General features: G+C 39.7%; 1 protein-coding gene across 5 annotated transcripts in view; it reads left to right on the top strand.

Moving 5' to 3' along the window:
• The first annotated feature begins 203 nt into the window (after positions 1-203).
• lmo3 (LIM domain only 3) overlaps positions 204-24,122 on the top strand; it is a 43,985-nt gene continuing 20,066 nt past the window's right edge. The window contains exons 1-2 of one of the 5 annotated variants that reach the window (XM_052554026.1): positions 204-341; positions 8,195-8,408. In XM_052554026.1, coding sequence (XP_052409986.1) covers positions 8,203-8,408 — 206 coding nt within the window. In that variant the 5' untranslated portion in view covers positions 204-341; positions 8,195-8,202. Of the gene's footprint in view, positions 342-393; positions 712-3,368; positions 3,775-4,405; positions 4,817-7,517; positions 7,738-8,194; positions 8,409-24,122 lie in introns of those variants that run through there. The other 4 variants (XM_052554024.1, XM_052554025.1, XM_052554022.1 and 1 more) reach the window with 4 other exon arrangements.

The raw sequence follows: 24,122 nt of genomic DNA, 5'->3' as shown, positions 1-24,122 counted from the left end.
TCTTAGGGAGGGGAGGGAGCAAAGGAGGTGGAGACACGAAGGTTAGGTGGTGGGGGAGGCAGGAGGGTTTGCTTTGAGAGAAAGAGATACTTTGATATTTCGGAATGTTAGAAGGGTGAATGTGGAGAACTGGAGGTTGGGGATCTAATTACCGGGCCATAAATCTTTTTAAATAATCCCATAATCCCATAATCCCTTTTTTTGGGAATCTTTTTAGAGCGGGAGCTAGGAGGAGTTGCACCGAGTCGGGCTGCGTGTTTTTAACCCGCTCGCCTGGATCTTGACAAGGGAAGCAGCTATATTTGAGCTACCATCTCGTCTTAATCAGCAACTTTTCCTCGGTACAGTATCTTTCAATCAGATCTTTTTTTCCTCCTCAAATATAGTCTGATCTGCAGCCTATTTAAGAAGCTTGGAAACAATTGCTCATGCAGTGTTTTCGTTTGATCCTAAACCAGAACTAATTAGTGATGGTCTTTTGTTCTAATTAAGGTTGTTAGTATAAAGGATCTCGGGATAATTGCCAACTACTTTGACGGTTTCTCTCCTAAATAAGGAAGCTGAGAGTTAGAATCGGTGAGTGACTGTGGTGGGTGTGTGAAAGCATTAGATTCTCTGTACGTTAATAGCAGCGGTTTAAAACTGGGATTAAGTTGAAGCTTCCGTGAAATGAATGGTCGCTGGAGATGCTCAAAGGAGGCTTAAACGAGGGTAAGAGTACCAGGAAATATCTTTTTTGACTCCAATCCTCCACGAAAAAAAGATTTCTCCCCTTGTGAAGCCCGGTAATTAAACTCCCGCTTTCATTTCTACCACAAAAAACGAACCTTCATTCCTCGGATGAAGTGGGGTGGTCGTCTGTTGGATATCCCTCTCTTTGCTGATGTTACATCGCAAGTCTGTGTGTGAAAGAGAGAGAGAGAGGGGGGTGGGGGTGAGCGAGAGAGAGAGAGAGAGAGAGAGAAAGAGGTGAAATAATAAGCAGCTCTTCATTTTAACGACGTCCGTTCGCCAAGACTGCGCGCACTTCTCGCCATGCGGGCTGCGTGCTGGACTGTTTCGTGCGAGCGTCACGTAACGTGACGGACTGCTGCGTTCACCTCGCTCGGCACAGTCTGGTGATGGCACTCTCTAGCTCATCACCCCCAATAATTCAGATATCTTCGGTGAATAATTGACGTGATAATGTGGTGATGAAGTGGTGGCGGGAGGATAGAGAAAGAAGAAGGGGTTACAGCGTCCCCCACTCTCTCTCTCCATCTCCCTTTTACTCAGCTTAAAGCGTCTCCCCCGCAAATTGCATGATTACGAAGATAGCCGCTTTGAAATAATTCAATCCATGACAAAACCTAATTACTGGCAGGTAATACCCTGTCAGCTTTAATGCATCTCATCACTCATAATGGAAGCGAGGAGCATTTTATGACCCATCTCATTACTGCTGTATTTTAGGCAGAGAGTGATTGGCATGGGGCCACAATCTTACCACTACCCAACTCTGTTACCATCAGTTCTCCGTCTCCACATTCTCGGTTAAGTCACTTCCAAACTGGGCTGACGATAAATGACTACTTTTGGGCCATGACAGAAAATAAACTCTACAGTGATTGTGTGATCATGTTTCTTTTTCTCTTTCACTGTGTGTATGCGTGTGGGGTGGGAGGGTAGGTGGCACTGAAGGCCTGTGATTCACCCTAGCTCGGCAACATGGGCATCAAGCAGTGCTAATTAGAGTGAACAGGTGTAACCAATGGGCGAGGAATAGCTTTAGAAACACAGATTGGGAAAAAAACTGAAAATTATTACTCTCTCTCTCACACACACACATTTTAATTATAAAAAACAAATTATGCATTTAGCAGACGCCTTTATCCAAAGCGACTCAGAGAGCATTCAGGCTAACAATTTTTACCCTGGGAATCGAACCCCAAACCTTGCGCTTCCTAACGCAATGCTCTACCACTTGAGCTACAGGAACACATTTTGTCTTTATATTCATGGCCTTTGCAGATTTTGCAGGTCCACAACGATCACATACATGAAGCGTGAAAGTTTCTGATCAATAATGGAAAATGATCATTGTGTGTCCTGGGGTAATATGACTTAATTTAGGCCTAAATGACTGAAGACAAACCAATAGCTATAATGCTTTCATACAAGAGAATGCTTTTTTTTTTTTTCTTTTTTTTTTACTTAAAAAGGGTATTTTTAAATGTGTGAATATAGAGGACACAGCCGGCAAGACAATCTTTTTACAGCTCTTCTCTTTATTGTTGTTTCCACTTTTTGTGTTTCCCAATTAGAAGTACACTGACATCAAGGCCACTTAAATGGTATTGGGGTTACCTGGAAAGATTTAGGTATTAATCAAAATAGCGTATAATGTGTGTGTAAAGTACACTACTTGGTGAGTTTATCTTACACCTACACTTGTTTTTTAAGAGACTAACAATATTGTTAATACTTAATGATACCCAGTGTAATATGAGTTCAAAAGAAACACATTTATGGTTTGCTGCTTGAGCCAAATTGATAGCAGACAGTGTTTTATTATATCAACGATTCTAAATCAATTAAAGCTTCTCTGAACCAACATAGTCTATGAAGTATTACTAAATGAATCACTTAAATATGGAATGAATTAGGTATGTTGATTTAATAATAGACCAAAATATTGCTGGATTTAAAAACGGATCTGCACCTGATGTTCTTACAGGTGCTGTACTTAATCAAGTGCATATGCTGTCATGCAGTCTGCATTTTCTTACACTCTAAAAAGGAAATGTACCTTAGTGATTTATTATGCATCTTATCAGCAAAGAACATGTCATTTTATTTATATGCTTTTTGAGAGATTATTATTTTATTTTTTTATTGATGCTCATTTTCAAGTACCATTTTTTTTTACCATATAGGATTCTTATGTTTTTATTTTTGATAGATTAAAAGATTTATATATATATTTGTTTATGATATGTTCTCCATATCAGCATACTGGCTTTGGCTCTGTAAAACTCATTATGTAGATCTCTTTAAGATAAAAAAAAAAGTTATTTGTGAAACTTATAAGGCATCAGGGTTTGAAAGCCTTTTTTGTTCTAACTGGAATCTATGTTTTTCAGAGTGTATTTGCCTTCATTCATAAGTACTAATATAATTACTTTTAAATAGATGCAAGTGCACAAACACCTGTAGCCAAAATGACATAATGTATGCATATACATTATTTTGTGAGTTTTATGAATCAGACCGGTTCTGGTATAGAACACTAAGTAGCACCAATAAATTGTTGCCTAGCTGCTAAAACAAAGAGAGAGAGGGCGAGTCTAAACGTGTAGTACAGAGCTCATAGCATGTTTGCGCGCGCGTCTCAGAGAGGTGAGCATCAAGTTTGTGTTAGCGAGCGCGCGCTCCGTTACTCCGGCTGTCGGTAATAACCGAATGACCTTTTCCTCCTCGTGTAATGTCTCACTGGTGAGGGATTGGGTTTGAAGATAATAAAGCTAGGCTTCACTATTCCTCGTTCCTCACTCACAGATGGGCAAGTTGTTGTGAGCTTTCTCAGAATACTCAATACATGACGAGAACACCTGTAGCTTTTGGTGCGAACTACTACTCGTAGATGATCCATGTGGACCTCATTATTTTCAACCTGAAGATCACTCTTATCCGCGGTGCAATGTCAGATTCGTGAACTTTTTTTGCTCCGAGGAATATTGAGTTGGAGTCGGTGCTCTATCCTAAGTTAACCTTCTGCATAACTTGGTCAAGAAGGTGAGTGAGTTGTGCTTTAATTGTCTTTTCCGAACGGATTTGCTCTAATTCGTTTAGTTCTAAACTGCACTGCGAAACGAATCGCTTAACCAACCGAGGATGCTTTTAGAAGCCTTTGATGTTTAATACAAAATTCGGTCTCGCATGCCTCACGTAGACGCATGATTTGTGCATGTGATTCAAATTATTTCAGATAAACTGATCATGCAAAGTCAGCTTGTCATTTCTGCACACTGCAGAGCAATGAAAAAAACGATGTTTCTTTAGTAAACTACAATGCATAACAAAGCTGTGTGCACAGCAGTAAATAACGACTGATATAAATTGCAAACAGTAGCTATTAACGCAATAAGAGGGCACATAAACAGCACTGCAAATAGTGGATGTGCATGTATAATAATATACACACTTTATGTGCATTAAAGTTTGTGCATTCCAAAACAAGACAATTAAGAGCAGTTTTAAAGCTTTAAAAAGACTGTAGAAGTTGTTGGTATTATTCGTGTTTATATTCTAAAAATATGGCATGCATCATTTCGTTTTAGTATGTGAGAGTTCCTGTATGTTGTCTTTTGTATACATCCAACTTGGTGCCTTTTTGTACGCGCACTGAAATAGGCGAATAGCGAGAGGCACGATAGGATTATAAGATTACGGCGAGCGCGAAGGGGTAAAGCATATGCCTTTGTCATCTGCTGTCATTTGTTCGCCGCCACTTGCCTCGCCACGGCTGCTGGTCGATCTAATTTCATAGTCGAGCACTGTTGTGACAAACGGAGTCTTAACAGCGTGTGGCGCTGAGCGATAGCGGCTCGCTCTCTCTGTCTTTCTCCCTCCCGTGTTTTGTTGATTGGTGTTTTCGTCGTTTTCACTCTTTTCTGGCGGAGCGAGGTGGATTGTTACTTGTAACAAAAGCGAAGCACCCTCGCGCGCATACAGCTGCTCACTTTACGCGCATCTTTGGCTCGCGCCTCGTCTTGTTGCATGGTGTTTCTGGGAGCCGACGCGAGTCAACCAATGCAGAAAAGGGAGAAAAGTTTCGGTAAGACCTGCGTTTTGCATCCTATCAACGCGAGGGTGATGTGTTTAAATGTGTGGATGGGTACTTGGGATGTTTCTATGCACACAGCGGCAGTTTTGCCTAACCTCATAGCTGCATTTTACCAAAGCGACGCGTTTTCCTCATTTAACCCGTGTGAATTGTCGTGGTTTGCTTAGATAATTGTGTATAACGTTTAATATGATGTGCCGTTGCCTATCACCGTTTCTAACGCGTTAACGGTTTCATTTGGTCGCTTTTGCGAGCTGCAAATCTTATTGGCCTTTTCAGTGCACTAGGCTGCCATGGCAACAGTAATTAAACTGATAAGAGGGTGAAATGTCAGCATCTCCGGCTCGCGCAGCTGTGATGTGAAATCGAATTGGTACTTTGCGCTCGGTGTTTGCCAAGTCTCGCCTAAAATTTCTCCATCAGTATCTGAACAGTGAAGCGCACAAAGAGCATCGTATCACTGTGAGAACAGGACATAATGAAAGATCTGAGTGAGAGAGGAAAGACAAAAAAAGGCGCCCGTGTCCCAGACTGGATGAGAATTTAACGATTTTGGTTGCGAATTAGACTACGGGCAATGATTTCGGTTCTGTAACGGTTCCATTAATGATTCTTGTAGTAGGCTACTCTTGAGGAGGAAATATTCCGAGAGAAAATGATTCGTATTGCATTTACTGCTCTCAGCAATCTATTTGCAAATCATGAGATAATTTCAGATTTCATCAGCACCGATATAGCAAATAAGACATCGATTTAATTCAGTTCTTCCAAAATATGTTTAGTTTGACGTAATGACTTGTAGACTTTTCAGAGGCGGATTAGATACAGTCTCATCATTGGTCCTATAAGTGAAAATGTTAAACAAAAATGTGGTGACCTAATTCATTAAGCATTCATTTATTTCATAAAATATGCCTGCTGACTCGTGTATCTTAAAGTGCTCATCTCATGTTATTCAGTCAGTTAATTATAACATAACGCAGTGACAGTTTGTGACTCATTTAGAGTCGAATATGACAAAAGACATTTTTGCGGTTCAATCAAGTGTCAGATTAATTCTGTAACAGCTCCGACTGGTAAAAAAGTATGTTTGAATCGCTAAAAAAAAAAAGAACCAGCTCAAAAGAGTCATCAGTTCACGACTCGTGTTACATTGTTCAGGCTGCATGCATTTGATTCACTAAAAAGAGTCGATTCATAGTCACTGGCTCGGGATTCGAGCTGTAGAACTGTATGTTTTTGATTCACTAAAAGAACCGGTCAGAAGAGTCATTCTTTATGCAGTCGAACTACACTGGTCTGGCTGTATAATTCTGAAAGACTAAAGAGAGCCAGTTAAGAGTCATCCGATCAGAAATCAGACTAAAGTTGTCGTGCTTCAAAGAACAGACGTGCAGGAAACACTATCAGAGTTGTTTAATAGAGTGTTCTACATCAGTTGAAAATAGTTACCAAATCACTTGGTTTCTGTAATTGTAGAAAAAAAATGGCTACCCAGGCCCCATTTCAGTGTTTTAGATTAATTTTTTGATATAGGAAAATCAATAAGGGCATGAACAGCCCACCTTCCCATTAGAAAAAAAAAAAAAAAAAAAAAAAATTGGTAATCCAAGCCTGTGAATAGAAGGGCTAGTCAGTTTGTGCCACAATCGATTCATTTAGGACTAACCATTATTGCAGACTGAGGGCAACGGGAGTCCAAACTACTTATTTGGCTTGTTAATGAGAGGCGGTGACTTTGTTTTGTTAACCAGGCGAGCTGGGACGGTGCGGATGAGTGGGACAGAACAAGAACACATAGCAGAGGAAATCAGCCGTGTGCTGCTTTTACAGTCCAATCCAGCCAATTAAAAGCTCAACCGTTTAAGCACAATGGGACAAACAGTGCGGCGGTGCTACCTGTCTGATGTGCTTCCTTGCTGTTTTCCCCTCACCAAGCCCACTCCTTTGAATAAACTCAAAATAAAGCATCATAAAAACGCCAGTGAGGTTGAAGGAATCATCATTATCCCTTGTCTCGTTTTCATTGAATGTTCCTACATCTTAACGAGCATGGTCCTACAGCAGAAAGAAGTTGTTCACAGTCTAAGCCGATGGTACTGCATCAGATATTTGCTCTAGGCTATAATTATGACCCTAGAGGGATCGGCTACCTGCTGTTCCTTTCCCTGCATTGTAATGCTCAGTTGAATTGAAACAATTTCACACCTGTCCTCAGTCTTACTAATTGGTGCACTGTCTTGTTTATTTTCTGTGAGGGCCAACTGCCACGCTTTTGGCAAATCATTTTTGAAAGTAATTATCGTCAAGGCCACATGTTAAAAAAAAGAAAACGGCAAACTCTCTCTAGCTGTTAGGTAGGGTAGAGTCTTAATGGTCTCCAAATGTGTTGACATGCACGACTATTTAAAGGGATAGCACACCCCAAAATAAATTCTAACATTATTTTTTTCACCGTTATGTTGTTCTGATACATGTATGACTTTCTTTCTTCTATAAAATGCAAAAGTCTCAATTAAATTTCATTGCGTTTTATTAATACAATTAAACAAGTTTCTAATGATGTAAGGGTGATTTATAATGCCAGAATTATGTCATTTGGAATGTTATACCAAATGTTTCACAAACTTTTCTTGTCAGGACAGATTCATGCAGTCCAAACAAGGCTTTTTAATCTCATATTCCTCTATGAATGTATTTCAGCGAGATTGCCAAGACAACGCATCGCGGCGACCAGCGCATTATAACTATCCTGAGGGAGGTCCTCAATTCAGACAGAGACACTCAATTTACCACAGTTGAGAAATCTCTCGGTGACCCTCTCATTTAAAGTTCAGAATTTCTCACCCGCCTCCAAGAGCAGCATATACTTTAGGTGGAATCTATGGCTTTGACAGCTTCTCCTGCACAAGGTGAGAAATGGGGACTGTTTCAGTGGCAGGACAATGGGGCAGAATCAGACGCACTTGTAAAAATGTAGGACAAAAACTTTTTGGACTGGGACAAGTAAAAAGAGTGGCCAGAGCGGTAGCGTGGGGGGAGCGGGGTACAGCTTACTCTCCTCTGTATGGAAGGAGAATACTAATTACAGGCCTTCAGCATGAGCCCACATTGTTCCCTCTCTACCCAACAAAGCCCTTTCACGCCCTGTAAAGGGCTACACAATGCCTGCTCCGGGGTGCAAGCTTTGGCCCCTCCCCTAAAGCGGGGGGAAGGGGAGGATGTTAGCTACATTGGCTTCTTGTTTTTGTTGACCAAAAAGTGTGTGTTCATCTCTTGACTGAAAAACACAGCACATGACTGACTGTCAAAAGTCACCAGGAACCATGTTCTCACCCTCGTGTCGCCCCTTGTCGCCTGTCTTCGCAGGTATACAAATGCTCTCTGTCCAGCCGGACACCAAGCCAAAGGGCTGTGCCGGCTGCAACCGGAAAATCAAGGACCGCTACCTGCTGAAGGCCTTGGACAAGTACTGGCATGAAGACTGCCTCAAGTGCGCCTGCTGCGACTGCCGACTCGGCGAGGTGGGCTCCACGCTGTACACCAAAGCCAACCTCATCCTCTGTCGGAGGGACTATCTACGGTAAGAGGAAAAACATGTTATTTGTGTCGTAACACGCACTCTAGACACTACAGATCGCAAGTTATAAGACGTCACTAAAAACAGCTAAATCTGTACCACACGGAAAAGAGAACTCTCTAAGGGCCCTGCGTCAAATCCCAAACAAAGCAAGTGCCACAAAAAGCCATATTGCTGTTAACACTGACTTTAATGGCTGCCCTTAACGCCCAGAGTTCTCCCATGCTGTTAGATATCCTTTGCTCTTCATAATAGAAAAGGAGCTCAAAGGGGATCTTTATGAGCCTATAAACTGCTGCCATTTCTGTGAGTTTTCAATGGATTCACTTGTTGGATCCAATCAACACACTGAGGCTTGATAGAGGGGCATTGTTTAGCAAGAGACCACCCTGGTTCTTGTTCAATCAGCTTACCTTTGTCCACGGATGGAAGGGTTTCCTTAGAAACCCAACCTCTCAGTTTCTCGCTTTTCTATCGGTGTGCCCAGCATGCATCAGTTTTTAAGCAACAAGTCTGCAAGTATGGATTTTTGGCATACGGACAAATATAGACTCCAATATCTGTCATCTGGGTACCCCTAAAAATATTCTTGTTTTCTCTTAATGATTAAATTGGAAGGAGTACTTAAGCTGCTTTCTTGTAGGATTGCATGATATGGAGAAAAACATAAACATATGCAATCAAACTTTGTTGCAATTTAAAGCCAGAAAATAAAGACATATTTTAGATGCATATATCTGGCTCCTCCTGGCATCACTAAAACTTCTAAGCAACCAGCAAAGGATGATATTCTGCAAAAAGCATTCTCCAGAATTAATGACTATCAAATTGAAATCTAAAACATTTTGAGCTTGTTTTTCATGGACTGTCTGAAGAGTTATTTAACCTTTGATTGGCTAAATTGCATAAACAAATATATGATTTTTTTTTTCAATTTTATTGTGAATAATTTTTAATATCTAATTAAATAATAATACATAAATATTAATGTTATATAAAATATAAAAATAATGACCAATATATCATTTAACTTTTTTTAATCCATTTTTGGTCTTACATTAGCATCACTACTGTTTGTTTTACCCATATGACGTCACTAGTGCAAAAACTTAATATAAGACAATCATGTGACTAGGATATTCTCTGAATCTCCATAAACTTTAAGGATTAACGCATTGAAATCAATAGTGAGCACTGTTACGTCATTTTCAAAAAAGGAATATAATTATGTCATAAAATGTACCATGCAACTTTTTTCGTGTTAATAAACCCACGTACACATGTGTGTTTGTATATGAAATGATATAAATGCTCAACGGGACGCTCCAGGGAGTCACGGCTTTGTGAGCATGCTAGAAGCTACAGTAGGCAGGAGGCGCTTTGAAATGGCGCAGTTCATTTCATTTTGGCATGGGCGATGAGAGAGTCTCCATTAGGCGCAGGCTTTGGGGAAACGCGACTGTAAAGCATCGCCAGAGGGCCAGAGGAAGGCTGAGATTACCATCTCGCAGTAAGCCTCATTGACTGTGCCCTGCTAAACTGCATCTTCATTCGTAACGACGCTCACATGTTTGTGCCTCAAACAACAGCGGCGACGAGATAGATGGCACCAGATGTGTCATTAGGAGACGCATAGATCCGTCTTCGTGAGATGGTGACGGTTTGTACCAGATGCGACTGATAAGGTTCTTGTGCATGTGCATGTTCTGTTATATCTCTTTTAACTGCTAGTGAGGGAAGAGAGAGGCCAACTGTGCCCATGTGATTCTTTCATCTTCAAAGTTCAAGGTGACTGAATTGATTCGATTCTAGCCATCACATGAGCGGTCTTCCCGTGCCTCCAGCTCAACGTCTCCTCGCCAGCAGCAAATCAGGGGCGAGCGTGGCACGCTCCCAGTTCCTCAAATCACATCTGCAACACAACAAAAGAAAAGCAGCCTCCATTGACGAGCCAATCAATCGGCAATCCCACAAAGCGCTCTGACGCACTCCTCTCGATTGGATCGTTTCCTTATTTATTTTCTTAAGTTAGTGCTGGCGAGATAAGAGATAGACTTAATCCCTTCCTCTTTGTTCTGTGCTCTATTTCGCCCGTTCTTATTCCGAGTAAATTATGCTTGGATTTATTATACAAGATTCCCCACCCCCACGTCCGCACAGAATCAATCCAGTCCTGTTTAGCAGTGTGGCATGTTATTAAGGCTGACATAACCAGGGTTAATAGAATTCTTCAGGGGTCTACAACCATGAGCGATGTGATCCCACCAGCTGAGAAATAATAATCCCTATCGCAACACACACAAAAACAAATTAAATAAGAAAAAAAAAAAAAAAGATTTATGCCTTCCCGGACCTGTCTCCCTTAGTACGTATTATCAAATATGATGTGGGGTTTTTTTGTAGTCGAAGGGAGAGGCAGAAATCGTTTAGGTCTGGGGAAAGGATATCATTCGATTCATATTCAAAGCATCGAGAAGGTAATTATTGATGGAAAGCACGATGCTCGTATTGCTCTCAAAGTATGGGTAAATGGTATTGGCCTGTCATATCCACAACAAATGATTCTTTTGATACCGTGCAGACATCTCTATTGATGATAAAGGTAATAACCGGCGTGCCAATGTTTATGCCAATGCGGTTACATTTCATAGCGGGGAGCGATAAAGTTAAAAGCAGCAGACAAAAAAGCAACGGACACATTTAAGTTGAGAAACGGGCAAAAATGAACCCTGCCAGAAAGTAGTTACAGACAGGAAAGCCCAGGATGCAAGCAGGGAGAGAGAAGCTGTTAGGCATCAGTTAATGGAAAACTGTAAATTTCAGGCATCCATTTTAAAGACAGCACAGGGTGACCACTTATTTATTTATCTATCTATTCATTCATTTTTTTTTTAATCCAACTTCAATTTTCCTCTACAGTGGTTTTACTAAGATTGTAAATGCAAGCAAACTCACAGAGCAGTCAACATGACTGGATTTATTACCGTTATGGAAAGCTGGCTATCGGTGAAAGATAACCAACATGTAAAGCATGGTTTGGTTGTAATAACTTGTATTTTTTCCCCCTTTCGCCCCTCATTCAGAAACCACTTTGTGGTGCCTGTCTACCTTGTGCTGTGTAAACTTTTGGAAATGAACCATAAAAATGTATCTTTCCCTTTTTCGTACAGTATTTGCATCTGGAATCACACCGTAGATTGTATGCATTTATGGATGTGCCATATGTTTATCTGTAGGTCAACAAAATGTGAGTAATCTTTGAAGTCAGGGACTTTGGCAAATTGAGCTCAACGGAATTGGTTTTGTAATTCATTTCGGTCGCACACTTAAGAGATAAAGATTGTAATTATCTAGCTGCTTGATGAAATGATGATTTCAGGATGCACATCTTGTAACGAAAGGATGGTGTTAAGATAAAGTGGCTGTATTAAAAACTGCAGGTGGCTTAAACATTCTAAAAGAAAAAAATAGCATACCTCGGATGTAATCGCTGCTCTTTGCCACCATGCGAAGTGAAGTTTGCCTACAAGCGCCCTTGAAAACATGAGAAGCTACATACTTGGGTCTCTGCCACAGAGAAATCCAAAGAGTCACCACCTAAGGAGACAGAGACAAATTATTAGAAAATTCGCAGTATGTGTCCAATCAGCTATTTTAGTCTAATCTATGTTTTGGGTGCTGTGCAGGTGTGCAATGCTCATTTTTTTTACCTCAGCTAACCTAAGCTAACACTCTCCTTGTAATTTGGAAAAGGTCAGAAATGAAGAACGTCTTAGTTCAGAAGTTCTCTAGTTCTCCAGTGCTCTAGTTTACGCCCTCAGCTGATAAGAGCAATTATTCTCAAATATAAACGCATTTCTTGTGGGCTGACGTGACACTGAAGTAACAAAGTTGCAGCTGTGTTGTCTGTAAAAGGTTAGGCTGGTCTCTCTGGCGGGACTAGCCCAGTGCAGCCCCGTGTACTTTGTCTTGTGTTTTCCTCAGTCGTTTTGAAGCTAGCTGAAAGATTGAGGCCATCTCTTGTTCTAATGACCAGTGCAGATGTTCACCAACAGTGCAGTGCTCTGTGTCTCTGAAGGGCGTTGAGCAGAATTTTGGTTCTGGCAAACACAGAATGCTAAAACAGAGCATGGCTAACATTTCATTTTGTGTTTCTACAGTCAGAATCGGTGTTGGGAAGTAACTACTCTGACAGTAGTTTAGGACTTGACGAAATACTGAAGCTTTTTTAGTAACTTTTACATAAGTAGCTATGTAGCACGGTTAAATGGTACATTGCTAGTTTTTGTAATGCACACAAACCAGTGGCCTGTATTCTGTCTCATACCAACTCTGATATGAATCAGTTTGTTCCAACAATTTATAGTGCTGAGGGAAAAAAAAAATCCATTTTACTTTAGTGAATCATTTTGTTTGTTCAGTTCACGGTATATTAAAAAAATAGAATAATAATAATAATTTATTTAATGAAATATCTAGTTGAAGTCCACTATTCGTCAGCATGTTTTTGACTCATTTGTATAGATAAGTGTTTTTAGTAAACATTTACTTATTCAGGTTTATCCTTAAATGAGATCTGTGATGTCTTTGTGCTATATAAACCGCACTCTGATCATAAACTCTCAGGTGATTTTATTTTTTATGTTAAAGTTTAGAATTAGCTACTTTTCAATATCTACTTTTTTTTAAAAAGGTTAGCTTTAATTTACATTTAGAGGATGTTTCAAAGTATGATAAATGAATATACTGAAATGGCTTGGTGTCCTTGAGGTAATGTTAATGTTTATTTAACTAAAAATTGAGATGGCGAAGTAGTGACAACTACTTGGAATGAGCTAACTACACCTTTTAGCATAGATCAGCAAAGTTTTTTCTTTTTTTCTTTCAGATAATATATTAAATGTTGTTTTGAAATCCAATAAGCATGACGACTGTTTCTCATCTACAGTAAAAAAAGAAAGAAAAAGAAACAAAGGTGAAATATGCTCTTTGAATAAAGATCTGTATTAATGTAAAATCCTTTAATGACACACATAAAACAAAACCGTTGACAGAAGAACAATTTACTATTCATGTTGAAATACTGAACATCAGTGTGATTAAAATGCTACACAACACTTCAAACGCATGTCGTTTGGTTTTAAAACATTAAGACTCTTTATGAGCATCCTGTGTTAGTTTTGTTGCCTGTGCCATCTCTAGCTGACAAATTTCTAGGCCCTGGGGGACGTGCTTGCAAGGTCGGCTTTTGAAAACACTGCACCCTACATAAAGCTGTTTTCTGTGGGTGCACCTGTGTTGTAATTGTTTTTCCCTCATCTGTCTGTTAAAAGAATGGCTTTTTCTTAAAGCTAATGAAAGACTTAGTATTTTTTGTCATTTGTCATTATGCCTTTGTGACATGAAACACATATTTTTGTTTTATATATTCATAGTATATTACTGTTTTAAAGTCTTATTGTGGCTTTTGCATTATTTTGTCCATCTCCAGTTCAATTGTTGATGGCTTTGGAAAAGCTAGACAGCCCAATTAATCAAGAAAACAATTCTCCATTATGTGTGAAGGTGATGCGTAACATTTCCAAAAGTTTTAACCATCAACTTTTAATGTCAAAACCTTTGCAGACTTCTGTCGGTACTTGCTGGAAAGTTTGGTTAAGCCTGCCATCATTTTCAGACAACAAGACTTTGCTGCCTTATGAACTCTGATTTCAAAAGAGGAAATATTGATGGTTTGAAGGAGAGAGGTACTCCAGGAGTGGCCCTTAGTGTTTGAGGTGCACTTGAGGTGTGGATTCAGTGGGTGTGCCGTTTCTCTCAGCCGCGGATAACGCTCCGTCTCAACGGCACTCGTTACAATGGAGCACTCAGCGTGTACAAAAAGCTTTCTTCTTGGTGAAGATTTTAATGGTGTTGAGGCTCTGGACACTTTACCTCCTTATCCCCCTCGTCTCATTAGACAGCCCCTCACTGTCTTCTGTTCCTTTCTACTGAGCTTCGGTCTTTGATACTGCGATTGAAACCTTGTGATGACCAGTTTTCATGCAGGCCAGGTGACTGTTGTCACTCGAGAGTAAGTTTGTTTGGTCCCAAAAGCCTGTATGATGTTCTTTTATGTGTGAAAAATGAGGAGAAATTTAGAAGAATGCACAAGTTGCCTTTTTCCATGGAATTACGATTAAACGTTTACGTCCATTTGAAGCATGAAAGTCCCTGTCATATTTTTTTGGTGAACTATTCCTTTATTATTTGCTTTAAAAATTGGGATTCTTTCAAACAACGATGAGAATAATGCAGATGTAAATGTAAAATGTACTTTTCAAAGACCTATGTAGGCTCCTAGGAGTTTGTGAAGAATAATAGAACGTAGTCACAAGCTATCATAAATCTACTACAAATACAATAATGACCCACGAAAGTTAGTAAGAAAGAATTTCAACATCTTTTTACGCACTTGCACTGTTTGTTTTATTTGTTCCCTATGGTGTCCTGTATGATTCATGCCTCTGGAGAATGCACAGCAAGCCTCTAAACAGCAGCGGCCGCTCCATCGCCACAAGGTGAACTATTCCCCGCTGCGCGTTATTATTAATAACTGTCAGCCAGAGGGGGTCACCCACGACAACTCCTTGAAAAGAACCTAGGGCAAGGCAACTAGGCCGCAGCTGGGCGCCTTGTAAAACAATACCCCCCTCCCCCTTCCCTGCTTCCCCAGAGGATGAGTGCTTAAGGCAGGAATAATGCATGGGAGCGATTGGGGAGTAGGGCACCGCCATGTTTCCAGCCGTGAAAAATTAAGATGTCACCACCTGGCCCTGTTAAGCATACCTTTTGCCAGAGCACGAAGCTATCTATTAGAACAGGACAGATCAAAGACAGCGTTTGAATGTCTTCCTTCCCACCTCCACCTCCAGGCACACATCCCCCCCATCATACCATCTGATTCTGTGGTGTAAACTTAAAAAAAAAAAATAATAATAAAAATTAGTTCACACTAAATTTTGTAAATATGTATAATTTACTTATCTCAGTGTTAAGTAGTTATATAATATAATATAATATAATATAATATAATATAATATAATATAATATAATATAATATAATATAATACTTCTTAGTATAATATAATTTGATGCATTGTAAAATATATTTTTTTAATTATATGAAAAATTCAAATATATGGGTGAGCTACAGTGAATTAACCTGTAGCTCAAGGGACATGTAAAATAAACTTAGTTCTGCACAGATTTTTTTGTCTTTGCAGAAACTCGCTCTTTTTAAAATAGCGGATGTTGTCATTCTCTGCATAGCTGCATTGTTGTGGTCAGAGCAATTCCAAATAAGTGTTCCTCCAATCTCCCTACACCACCTCTAATCCAACAAGTTTCCATTAAAATGAATGTTATAACTGAAACAGGGCGCCGGAGATGTGTGTGGGAGGGTAGTGACAGCAATTTATTTGTGCTCACCTCCTCTCCCGTGCTCTCTCACTTTGAATGCATTACAAATCCCGCTTTAATTTTCTCCACTCTACCACATAGACATCCAGCTACATCACTCCAATCTCACCAAATGAAATTGGTTTTGGAGGGGTCAGAGTTCAGCACACTGGTCTGTGTTATGATTTCCATCTAATCTGGGAGAGGACTATAAAGACCTAATCCACCCTACCTTTTCCAGGCACTGCTGCACTCATGAGTCTGCGAATGGGAACCTTGTAATAAGCCGAGAGAAGAAGGAGGGGAAAGAGGGATGACTGTTTTTCAAGTCCTATTTGTTGTGTGGATTTATGGGAAGCAAAATGTTGGATGGCGTCAACTGTGCCACAAGTAGACTGACTCCATGAGGCCAAGGCTAGATTAAATGTACACTTTGACCCCACTTGCTGATCAGAAAAGGGCCACCCAGGTTCAGATGAGTTTTATTGCGGACTGCCACCGTTTCCATGTGAAACAATGAGCCCGTTCACTGAAGTTAAATGTCTACCACGTGCCTCGTTTTATTGCTTTGTACCGATAAATGTGATTTTATTTTAATGTGCTTCGCTTCACTGGAGTTTTTTATTAGAGTTGTTGTATTACTGTATATCTCAACTTGCACCTGGCAAATTAACGTGTTTACTTTGTCCCAAGAGTGAAATTGGCCGGACAGTCGCGCACAAGATGGACGATCACAAAGCAATGGCTTTGAAATACTATGTGTTTGCAGAAAGCCATTATTTTGTATTCACGGTAGCAGGTGTTACCGTGTAGGACTGTTACAGCTAAAATGGTCGGCCGTGGAAAAACACCTTACTAGCTGAGGAACACATGCCCTTAAAACACAACTACCTGCTGAGTGTGATATTATCTGTTATTGTAATGCTGGAGGAACTGTTTTCCACCGCTAACAGTACCTGCACATTCAGCTGTATTGATTTCTTCTGCTTTTTCTTTATATATGCCTACAGTTCTGTAAGATTTGAACAGAACAGAAACAGGGAAAGCACAGCTTTCATGACAAGCCTCAATCAATTATTACTGTAGTTATGTAGAAGAAAAATATTCTTAAAAAAGTTTCCACAGGATGAACGAGTACATTTGGACCTAAATACATTCTTACCCTCATTTTACCCTGTCTATTTAAGTCCCTGAAGCAGTTGAACAAGGTTATATTAGGCTTGAATAAACTATTACCTTATGGGGCTTCATTTTTGATGAGATGACTTTCCTGAAATAGTTGTCGTCATACATCTCATTGTCGAAAGCACTTCCACAGGCGTTACGACCATATGGGTGCTTCATTTTTCCCAGCGCACTTGTTGTTACATTAATTTTCAGAAACTGTAGCCGTCGCTTAATGCCAGAGTTAAATCCTGCACCTGCTGACTGGACTCAATGGGACGATCGCTTCTGTACCCTGAACTTAACTTTCTCCAGAAGACATTTATGTGGATTTCTTTTTCCTACAAACCCAACCATTTGATATCCTTGCTCCTTAGAGATTAACCTTTATGCCCTTAATAAATGCTCTGTATTGACATCAAAGGAATGGGGAAAATGGCGCAAGGCTGTCTGAGAAGAGGTCCGGGAGCTTCCTGAAAGAACCCAGGCCTAGGCTCTCCTAACCGAGAAACCGTAATCTGGGCTGAGCGTATGGAATTTACCACTCGTCTTTGTCTTTTTAATTAAACTTGAGCACAGTTTGGAGGCTATTTGACCTTTCTCAGCCCCCTCTTTGTGAGGATTGCCATAGGTCATTTCCATGCATATATTACCTCATTTGAGCTCCTCTCTGCTTCTAGTGTTGTCCATGATCCACTCGGATTTACAGATTAAGCAGAAGTGCAGCTGGAGAATATCGGCCACGAATTAGACTATATCTGCTGTTGAGGGGAAATCTTGAAAATCAACTATATCATTTTAAGCAGGCCTGACTAAGCATTAGCAAGCAAGAGATGTGTGCTTTTAGAAGAGTTTATTAGGTCTGTATGGTGTGTAACTGTCTTTTCTAATATTAAATTTTAATTTGTTCAGTTCAGTGTTCTTTTACAAGAAGCATTGCCTGGCACAGCTGTGGCCGGGGATGTGGTGCCACTGTGTCCTTGGCTGGCATCTCTTCTCTGCCGGCATGCGAGAGTGTGATAACCAGCCTTGTGGCTTGACGCGCCAAGATATGCAAGCCCCTCTACTGCCCCCAGAGCTTTGGCAGACACCGATCGGCTTTTGTTTCTGGGTTGTGCGCTTGGAAGCCATATGCCATCTTGGCTCAAAACACAGCCATTTGAAAGCCTTGCTGCTCATTTTCAAACCTTCTAGTGCAATTCCTCCAAAACCAACTCTTCATCTACCTGTGATAAAGCAACAGTAACAGTACAGCAAACAAGAGAGGAATGGATTCCCTGTCCTGAGAGGGAGGCCAAAAAAATAAACCTTACTTCTCTGAAGCATCTCCCTGCATGGCCTGGTAGCTTTTAAACTATTCACAAGGAATTGTGCAGAGTAAAAAATACAGCCAATATTGTTGTAGGATCAGAAGCATGCTCAAAGTTATTTTGGCTGGTGCTTCGCTGTTAGGTGTAAACCCTATTTGGTCTGCATCGCAATCTCATAAAACCTACAGCTCCAGTTTACGATTTCTTCTCAAGTGCAAGATCCCACTCCTCGTCTTTGCACTTTCTGAACATCCAATTATTTAGCACAGCTTTGTAAGTCCCTGGTCCAAGCAAGTTCCCTCTCTCCAGACCTGTCCACTATGCTTACACCTTTAGACTGTAGGCATCAGTCCTTTTTACAGTGATAAGTTTGCAGAGACCACAATTCCTCTCAGTACCCAACTTGAACATCAACCGCTGTCTCTCTCACATGCAAGTTTAACAACCAAACAGAACAAAGCACCACAGCACTAACTTAAACCTCAGAACTTATCTGAAATGCTAGCTTTAGGGCTCTGTATGTGTTACCCTCTCCCACTCTGGAATATCTTGCCGTCTTCACCTACGTATAACTGGCAGCTCTACAGACCTTCACAAGACAGTCAACTCCACTCGCCGACAGTTACACTGCAGTTCGCAAGGACAGGCTTGGCCTCAGACCCTCAGTTGCACAACCTTAGTAATGAGCCTTTTATGGAGATAAAGAAGGGGAGGATTGCAGCAGATTCTTTCATGGTAGTCAGGAAGTGGTGGGGGTTTAGTGTAGGAACCTCCAGATGGTGATTGGTCCATGTCAGCCCCACTTACAGGGGCTTGATTTGGATAGGGAGCGCAGTGCAGCGAGCCCCCTGCGCTCAACCCCTGAGCGACTTCTCAATTAGTGTGCTGCCTAGCGGAACTGTGAGACGCCGCTGGATGCTCCTCACCTCAGCCCCACAGCTCCAGGCACACAGCATCTGCCGAAATATCTCATATGATCACATGGTCAGGCTTATTTTGCTGTGGATGTTACATCAATACACATGCTTCTATCGAGAGCAGCAGACCAAAGCATAGCCTGACTGAAAAGTGCAGCAGGCACACAATTTTTTGCGGTATTGGTAAATACCTGAAGAGCACTGCTGGCAAGACATTAAATGGTTTCTCTTCTGAAAATTATTTCATTATTGTGACTATAAACAGAATGTAGTGTTCCCCATATATTTAGGTATTATATCAAGTATTTTCTCAGTGTTAATGGTGATGGTGAAACCAGTCAGACCCAGTTGCTCAATTGTGTAAAATGAGATGTAAATGCAGCCGTTTTAACGCCCTGATTTATTCATGAGAGAGCCAAAAGAAAGAGAAGAATGCAAATTAGGTACTCAGGTTTGCCCTTGAACCGGACACATCCACAAACAAGCCCATCTCACCATAAGAATTAACAACTTTATTAAATCATCTGATATAGCCCTTGTGTAACTGTGGCGGATACTTCCTGTGTTTCTCTATTTCAACATTGCTGCTCTAGAGACCGGTCAACCTCACCTGAATCTTCCCATTACAAAGATCGTTAGATCTAGGTTTGTTTTCTTATTAATTTATAATTTCCCTCTTTCTTCCTCTCACTCCCTTTTGTCTTATAACACCATTATAATATAATTAATTCATTCCTGATATCACAACCAACCACTTCACTACATGCATATCTAACATAAATGCATAAAAAGAGAGGGAAAAGGGTGCTGCTGCCACATTGATTGTGCTGAATCACACCACTTTTCCATCTACCTTTAATCTCGAAATGCTAAAGAGGCAAAGTGCCCCAAAGTCTGCACAAGTCATCCCTATATTTCCTGATCAATCGCACACACCAGTTTGTTTCTTTATGGCAGCTCTGCCTGAGAGAGTGTTGAGCTGTTGTCCTGTGGCTACTAGCACTCTGTGCACATTGCATGTTAAACGCTATCACTGACTGGCAAGACAGAGAGAGAACAGAACTGCAGAGTCTTGTCTGTTTTTCTTTTTTTTAATTGTTTGTATAGCATTGACCAATTCAGACTAAGCAAAGTCACAAGAACTAACATTATACTCTACAGTGAGATGATATGCACACACAGACAAAAAAAGTATAAAGGAACATGATGGGCAAAGCAGGCTGTTGTGAAATTGCTAAGCATCCTCCCTCTAATCAAAGTTACTGCGGCATCACTCCACACTATTCGTTCCAGATATTTGGATTTGATCAGACCCATGGCCTTTGTAAGCTCTCATTTAAAAAAAAAAAAAAAGCAGTCTGCTCTTGGCCTGTTCATTAGAGACCTCTCCATTGTCAGGCTTGGATAGCAAGATCATTTGCACTGATTCGCTTCTCTCTACCACCAATCTGCATAAAAAAGAAGCATCACACCGCGGGAAGTGTAGGTGCTGCTGTCCGTAACGCATTACTCTGATACCCATATGTTCCCGGCACAAAGCAACAGAGGGTTTTGATACCGAGAGGAGTGCGTATAATTAATTTGATTTTGAAAAGAGGGAGGTGGGTGGAGAAAGCGGGGTGCCGGTTAATGTATTGATCAAGAGTTCATTTGGCTTTATCTTCGTCCTACTAATTACTTTACTCTGAATAATATCAAGGTGGTTTTCATTTTAACTGCCACTGGGAATTCCTGTGAGAGAGAAAAAACAACATCCAATATATTTTATCAGTGATTAAAACATTTCAATCATCGGGTCCACAAAAACACCCCTCAAGCTCAATGTGGGGCAGCATTCAGGATTCTGACTAATTAAAATCCTACATTAAATATTTCTTAATTATCTTTTTCAGTAAAAGAAAGGAAGGGAAAATTAAACATGCTGGTTTTGAAGACCTTTCCACAGATGGGATCTGCAAATCTAGTGCTGTAACAATGTGAACAATACTGGTTTTCTCCTTTCGTACAGTCAAAACTCTACATACTTAAAAAATGACATTGTTTTACACATAATTTATTTAAAAACTTCATTATTCAGTTTTCTTTACTTTGTTACATATATAATTGTAATGTAATTACATTTCTCCAACAAGACAGCTGAATTAAAAAATGGATAAAACTAAATGGATGCACATTCAGTATAGTTAAACATGTCCATCCATCATCGACAACATAAAATCTATTCAAACTCAGTAAGGCTTTAGAAACCAACTTAAGAAACCTTTTATTGAAGCATTTGTTGCTTCAATTGTACTGACAGACCTGAGGCTTCCAGCATATGTAGGAAAAATAAATGAAAAAGTTTATAAAATGATTCAAAATAAAAACCTATACAAAAATAAACTGATGGAATTAAATATAAATATCTATAAACATATTAACCTGAAATCTTTTTTCTGAAATTCTGCACTGATACATAATAGCAGATTTTTTTTTTTTTTAGGACTGAATATCATTCTCAAATAGTGCAAAGCTCTGCATACAAGTGATGGAAACTCTCCATTATTTTAATAATCAATATTATAAATTTTGGAATCATTACTGGATAAAAACCAAGCTGTTCATTGTCAATTAACAGCAGCATTTATTAGCCATGCTTTAAGCAAATGCATATATTTGCTTTGATCAAAATCAAATTCATAAGTCACAAATGGGCTGTGCATTGTAATGTCAAATTAAATCTTATTATATTCTTTGGCTGAAATACAAACAGTGTCTGAGTGTCCAGTTTCTGGCTCCAAACGAGTGATTTTGATCCTTCAATAAGGCCCAAGATGTTTTTCCCTTCATCTCATTCTCCCTTTCTCACAGTTTCTCGTGTCTTGTGACATTTCAAACAGCGGCTCGAAGCAGGAGGCCTCCATATTACGAACGAATTCTCATCTGAGGAACAGATGGTTTAAGTCTTGCGTCCTCGGGAAATAAATTAACAGATAAAGCTACAGAACAAAGAAATCCAGCGTCCCCTCTCGCCTCTATTTTGTGTTAAATGAGATGCCGTGGAGATGTTAAAAGCTCTGAAGGCGTCCTGTAATTGCTATGTTGTGCTTGGAAAAAAGCTTTGCCACCATTAACCTCTCCTCAATACAATTCACTTCACATGTCTGGCAATTACGTGGCCAATAATGCTCCATTCTTGCAAATGTGTGTGTTCTTGACTCCCTGTAATTAAATTGGGCTTTTCACATGTAATCTGAAATTGCGGAGAGGTCAAAATGGGCACTTGTAATCACCATCGATCGAATCTGAAGTAGAGGCGCAAAGACTTAATCCTCTATTTTTCTTCCGCGCTAAATTGTCCTGAAGGAAAGGTCAGGGATTCAGCTAAGGGGTCAGGGGTAGGATGGCATTGTTTTCTCCCTCTTTCAATCCTTGGTAGAAAATGAGTTCGCCAAAAACGAAGAACATACAACAAACACTTATTTTTGACAGCTCTTTCAACTTCTTAAAAGCGAAGGGCATCTCTCTTTTTTTTTAAATAGACCCCATCTCTCAAGTAGATTATGATTTAGAGTATCGAAAAGTTGTTTTGCTCCCTCTCGAAAATGACATTCGCTCCTAGGTGATGTATACTTCAAAACATTTCATGTAGCCATAACTATCATTCACCAAAGGCCACATACCCTGCAATGCATCTTTCCAGAATTTTCTATGAAGTTAGACCTTTAGAATGATCCATTTAATGTGCCGACACCTACACAATGCCCTAATGCGACAGCTCAACGCGTTTATTCGGCAATGCCATAAACAACCTTAGGACGTTCTTTGAGCAATGCTTTTTTTCTATTAACAAAGCAGCAGGATGTGTCAGCCCTGGTTTAAAGTGCTAAATGCATGAGTTCACAAACAGTTTGGTTATTAACAAAAGTGACTGTCTGAAATCGTCAGGTAAACCAGATAAGATAGGTTAGCATGTGCCTTGAGAGCAGCTTTTTCATAATTATTCCAGTTGCCAATTGTTATGGAAGTAGGCATCTTTGATATTTTGTAGGCTATTGTAGGAACAGAAAAGGTACTTGACTTTAGTTATTTGTTCATAAAGATAGTATGTGTGTTGCTTGTGACTTATTAAATCATTTGCCTATGGCAAATTTCCAACTGTCAGTAGATATACAAGTTGGCATCCTCAACGATTAGTTGGCTTTTAGAATTAAGTGTTTGATAACTTCACTATTCAAGAGATAAGGTAGCTAAATATGACTTATTATAATAGGGTTATGTGTTACTAAATTAAGATTGTTTTAAGGTCACTCCAATTAGAAGTTGTTGTTTTTTAAAGTCTAATAAATGTTCAAATTGATAGCTCTCAAAGCTACTGTAATGTTGAATGGCTACAGTCAATGGCTAAATATTAGGGAGGGGTAAAACAATTTCAGTATCAGTGATACTCTCCTTCAGTCAAGAAAAAGATGCCATTAAAAAAAAATATTCAAAATATACTGTCTTTTCTACAATAATTTGAAGATTACATGTAAAATTATTGCAATATAAAAGTATATTTAAGAACTTTAATGTTAGGTGGGATTAATTAATTAATTATCACGATTAATTTTAAAAAGTGTGATTTAATTAGTACATTTTTATTGATTGACAGCACAAATGTAATAAAATTGACTGAAAAGACAGCTGAATTTGAAAACGTGCATAAAATAATTGGATGCACATTCAGCATTGTAATACGTCCTCTTGGAATTAAAAGGTTCTGTCTGCGTTCTGAGCAGTTTTGAGATATTGAGCTTTAAAATTTTTGTGTTCCATAGACTTCTGTAGATAGAACCTTTTTGTTTTTTCAATAAAAAATCCCAAAATGTACACAACTTTAAATGAAACATCACATAATGTAAATA

Source organism: Carassius gibelio, chromosome B4 (assembly GCF_023724105.1).
Source record: "Carassius gibelio isolate Cgi1373 ecotype wild population from Czech Republic chromosome B4, carGib1.2-hapl.c, whole genome shotgun sequence".
Classification (NCBI taxonomy): Eukaryota; Metazoa; Chordata; class Actinopteri; order Cypriniformes; family Cyprinidae; genus Carassius; species Carassius gibelio.
The sequence above is the reverse complement of the archived record's forward strand: the minus strand, read 5'-3'. Positions and strand labels throughout refer to the sequence as shown.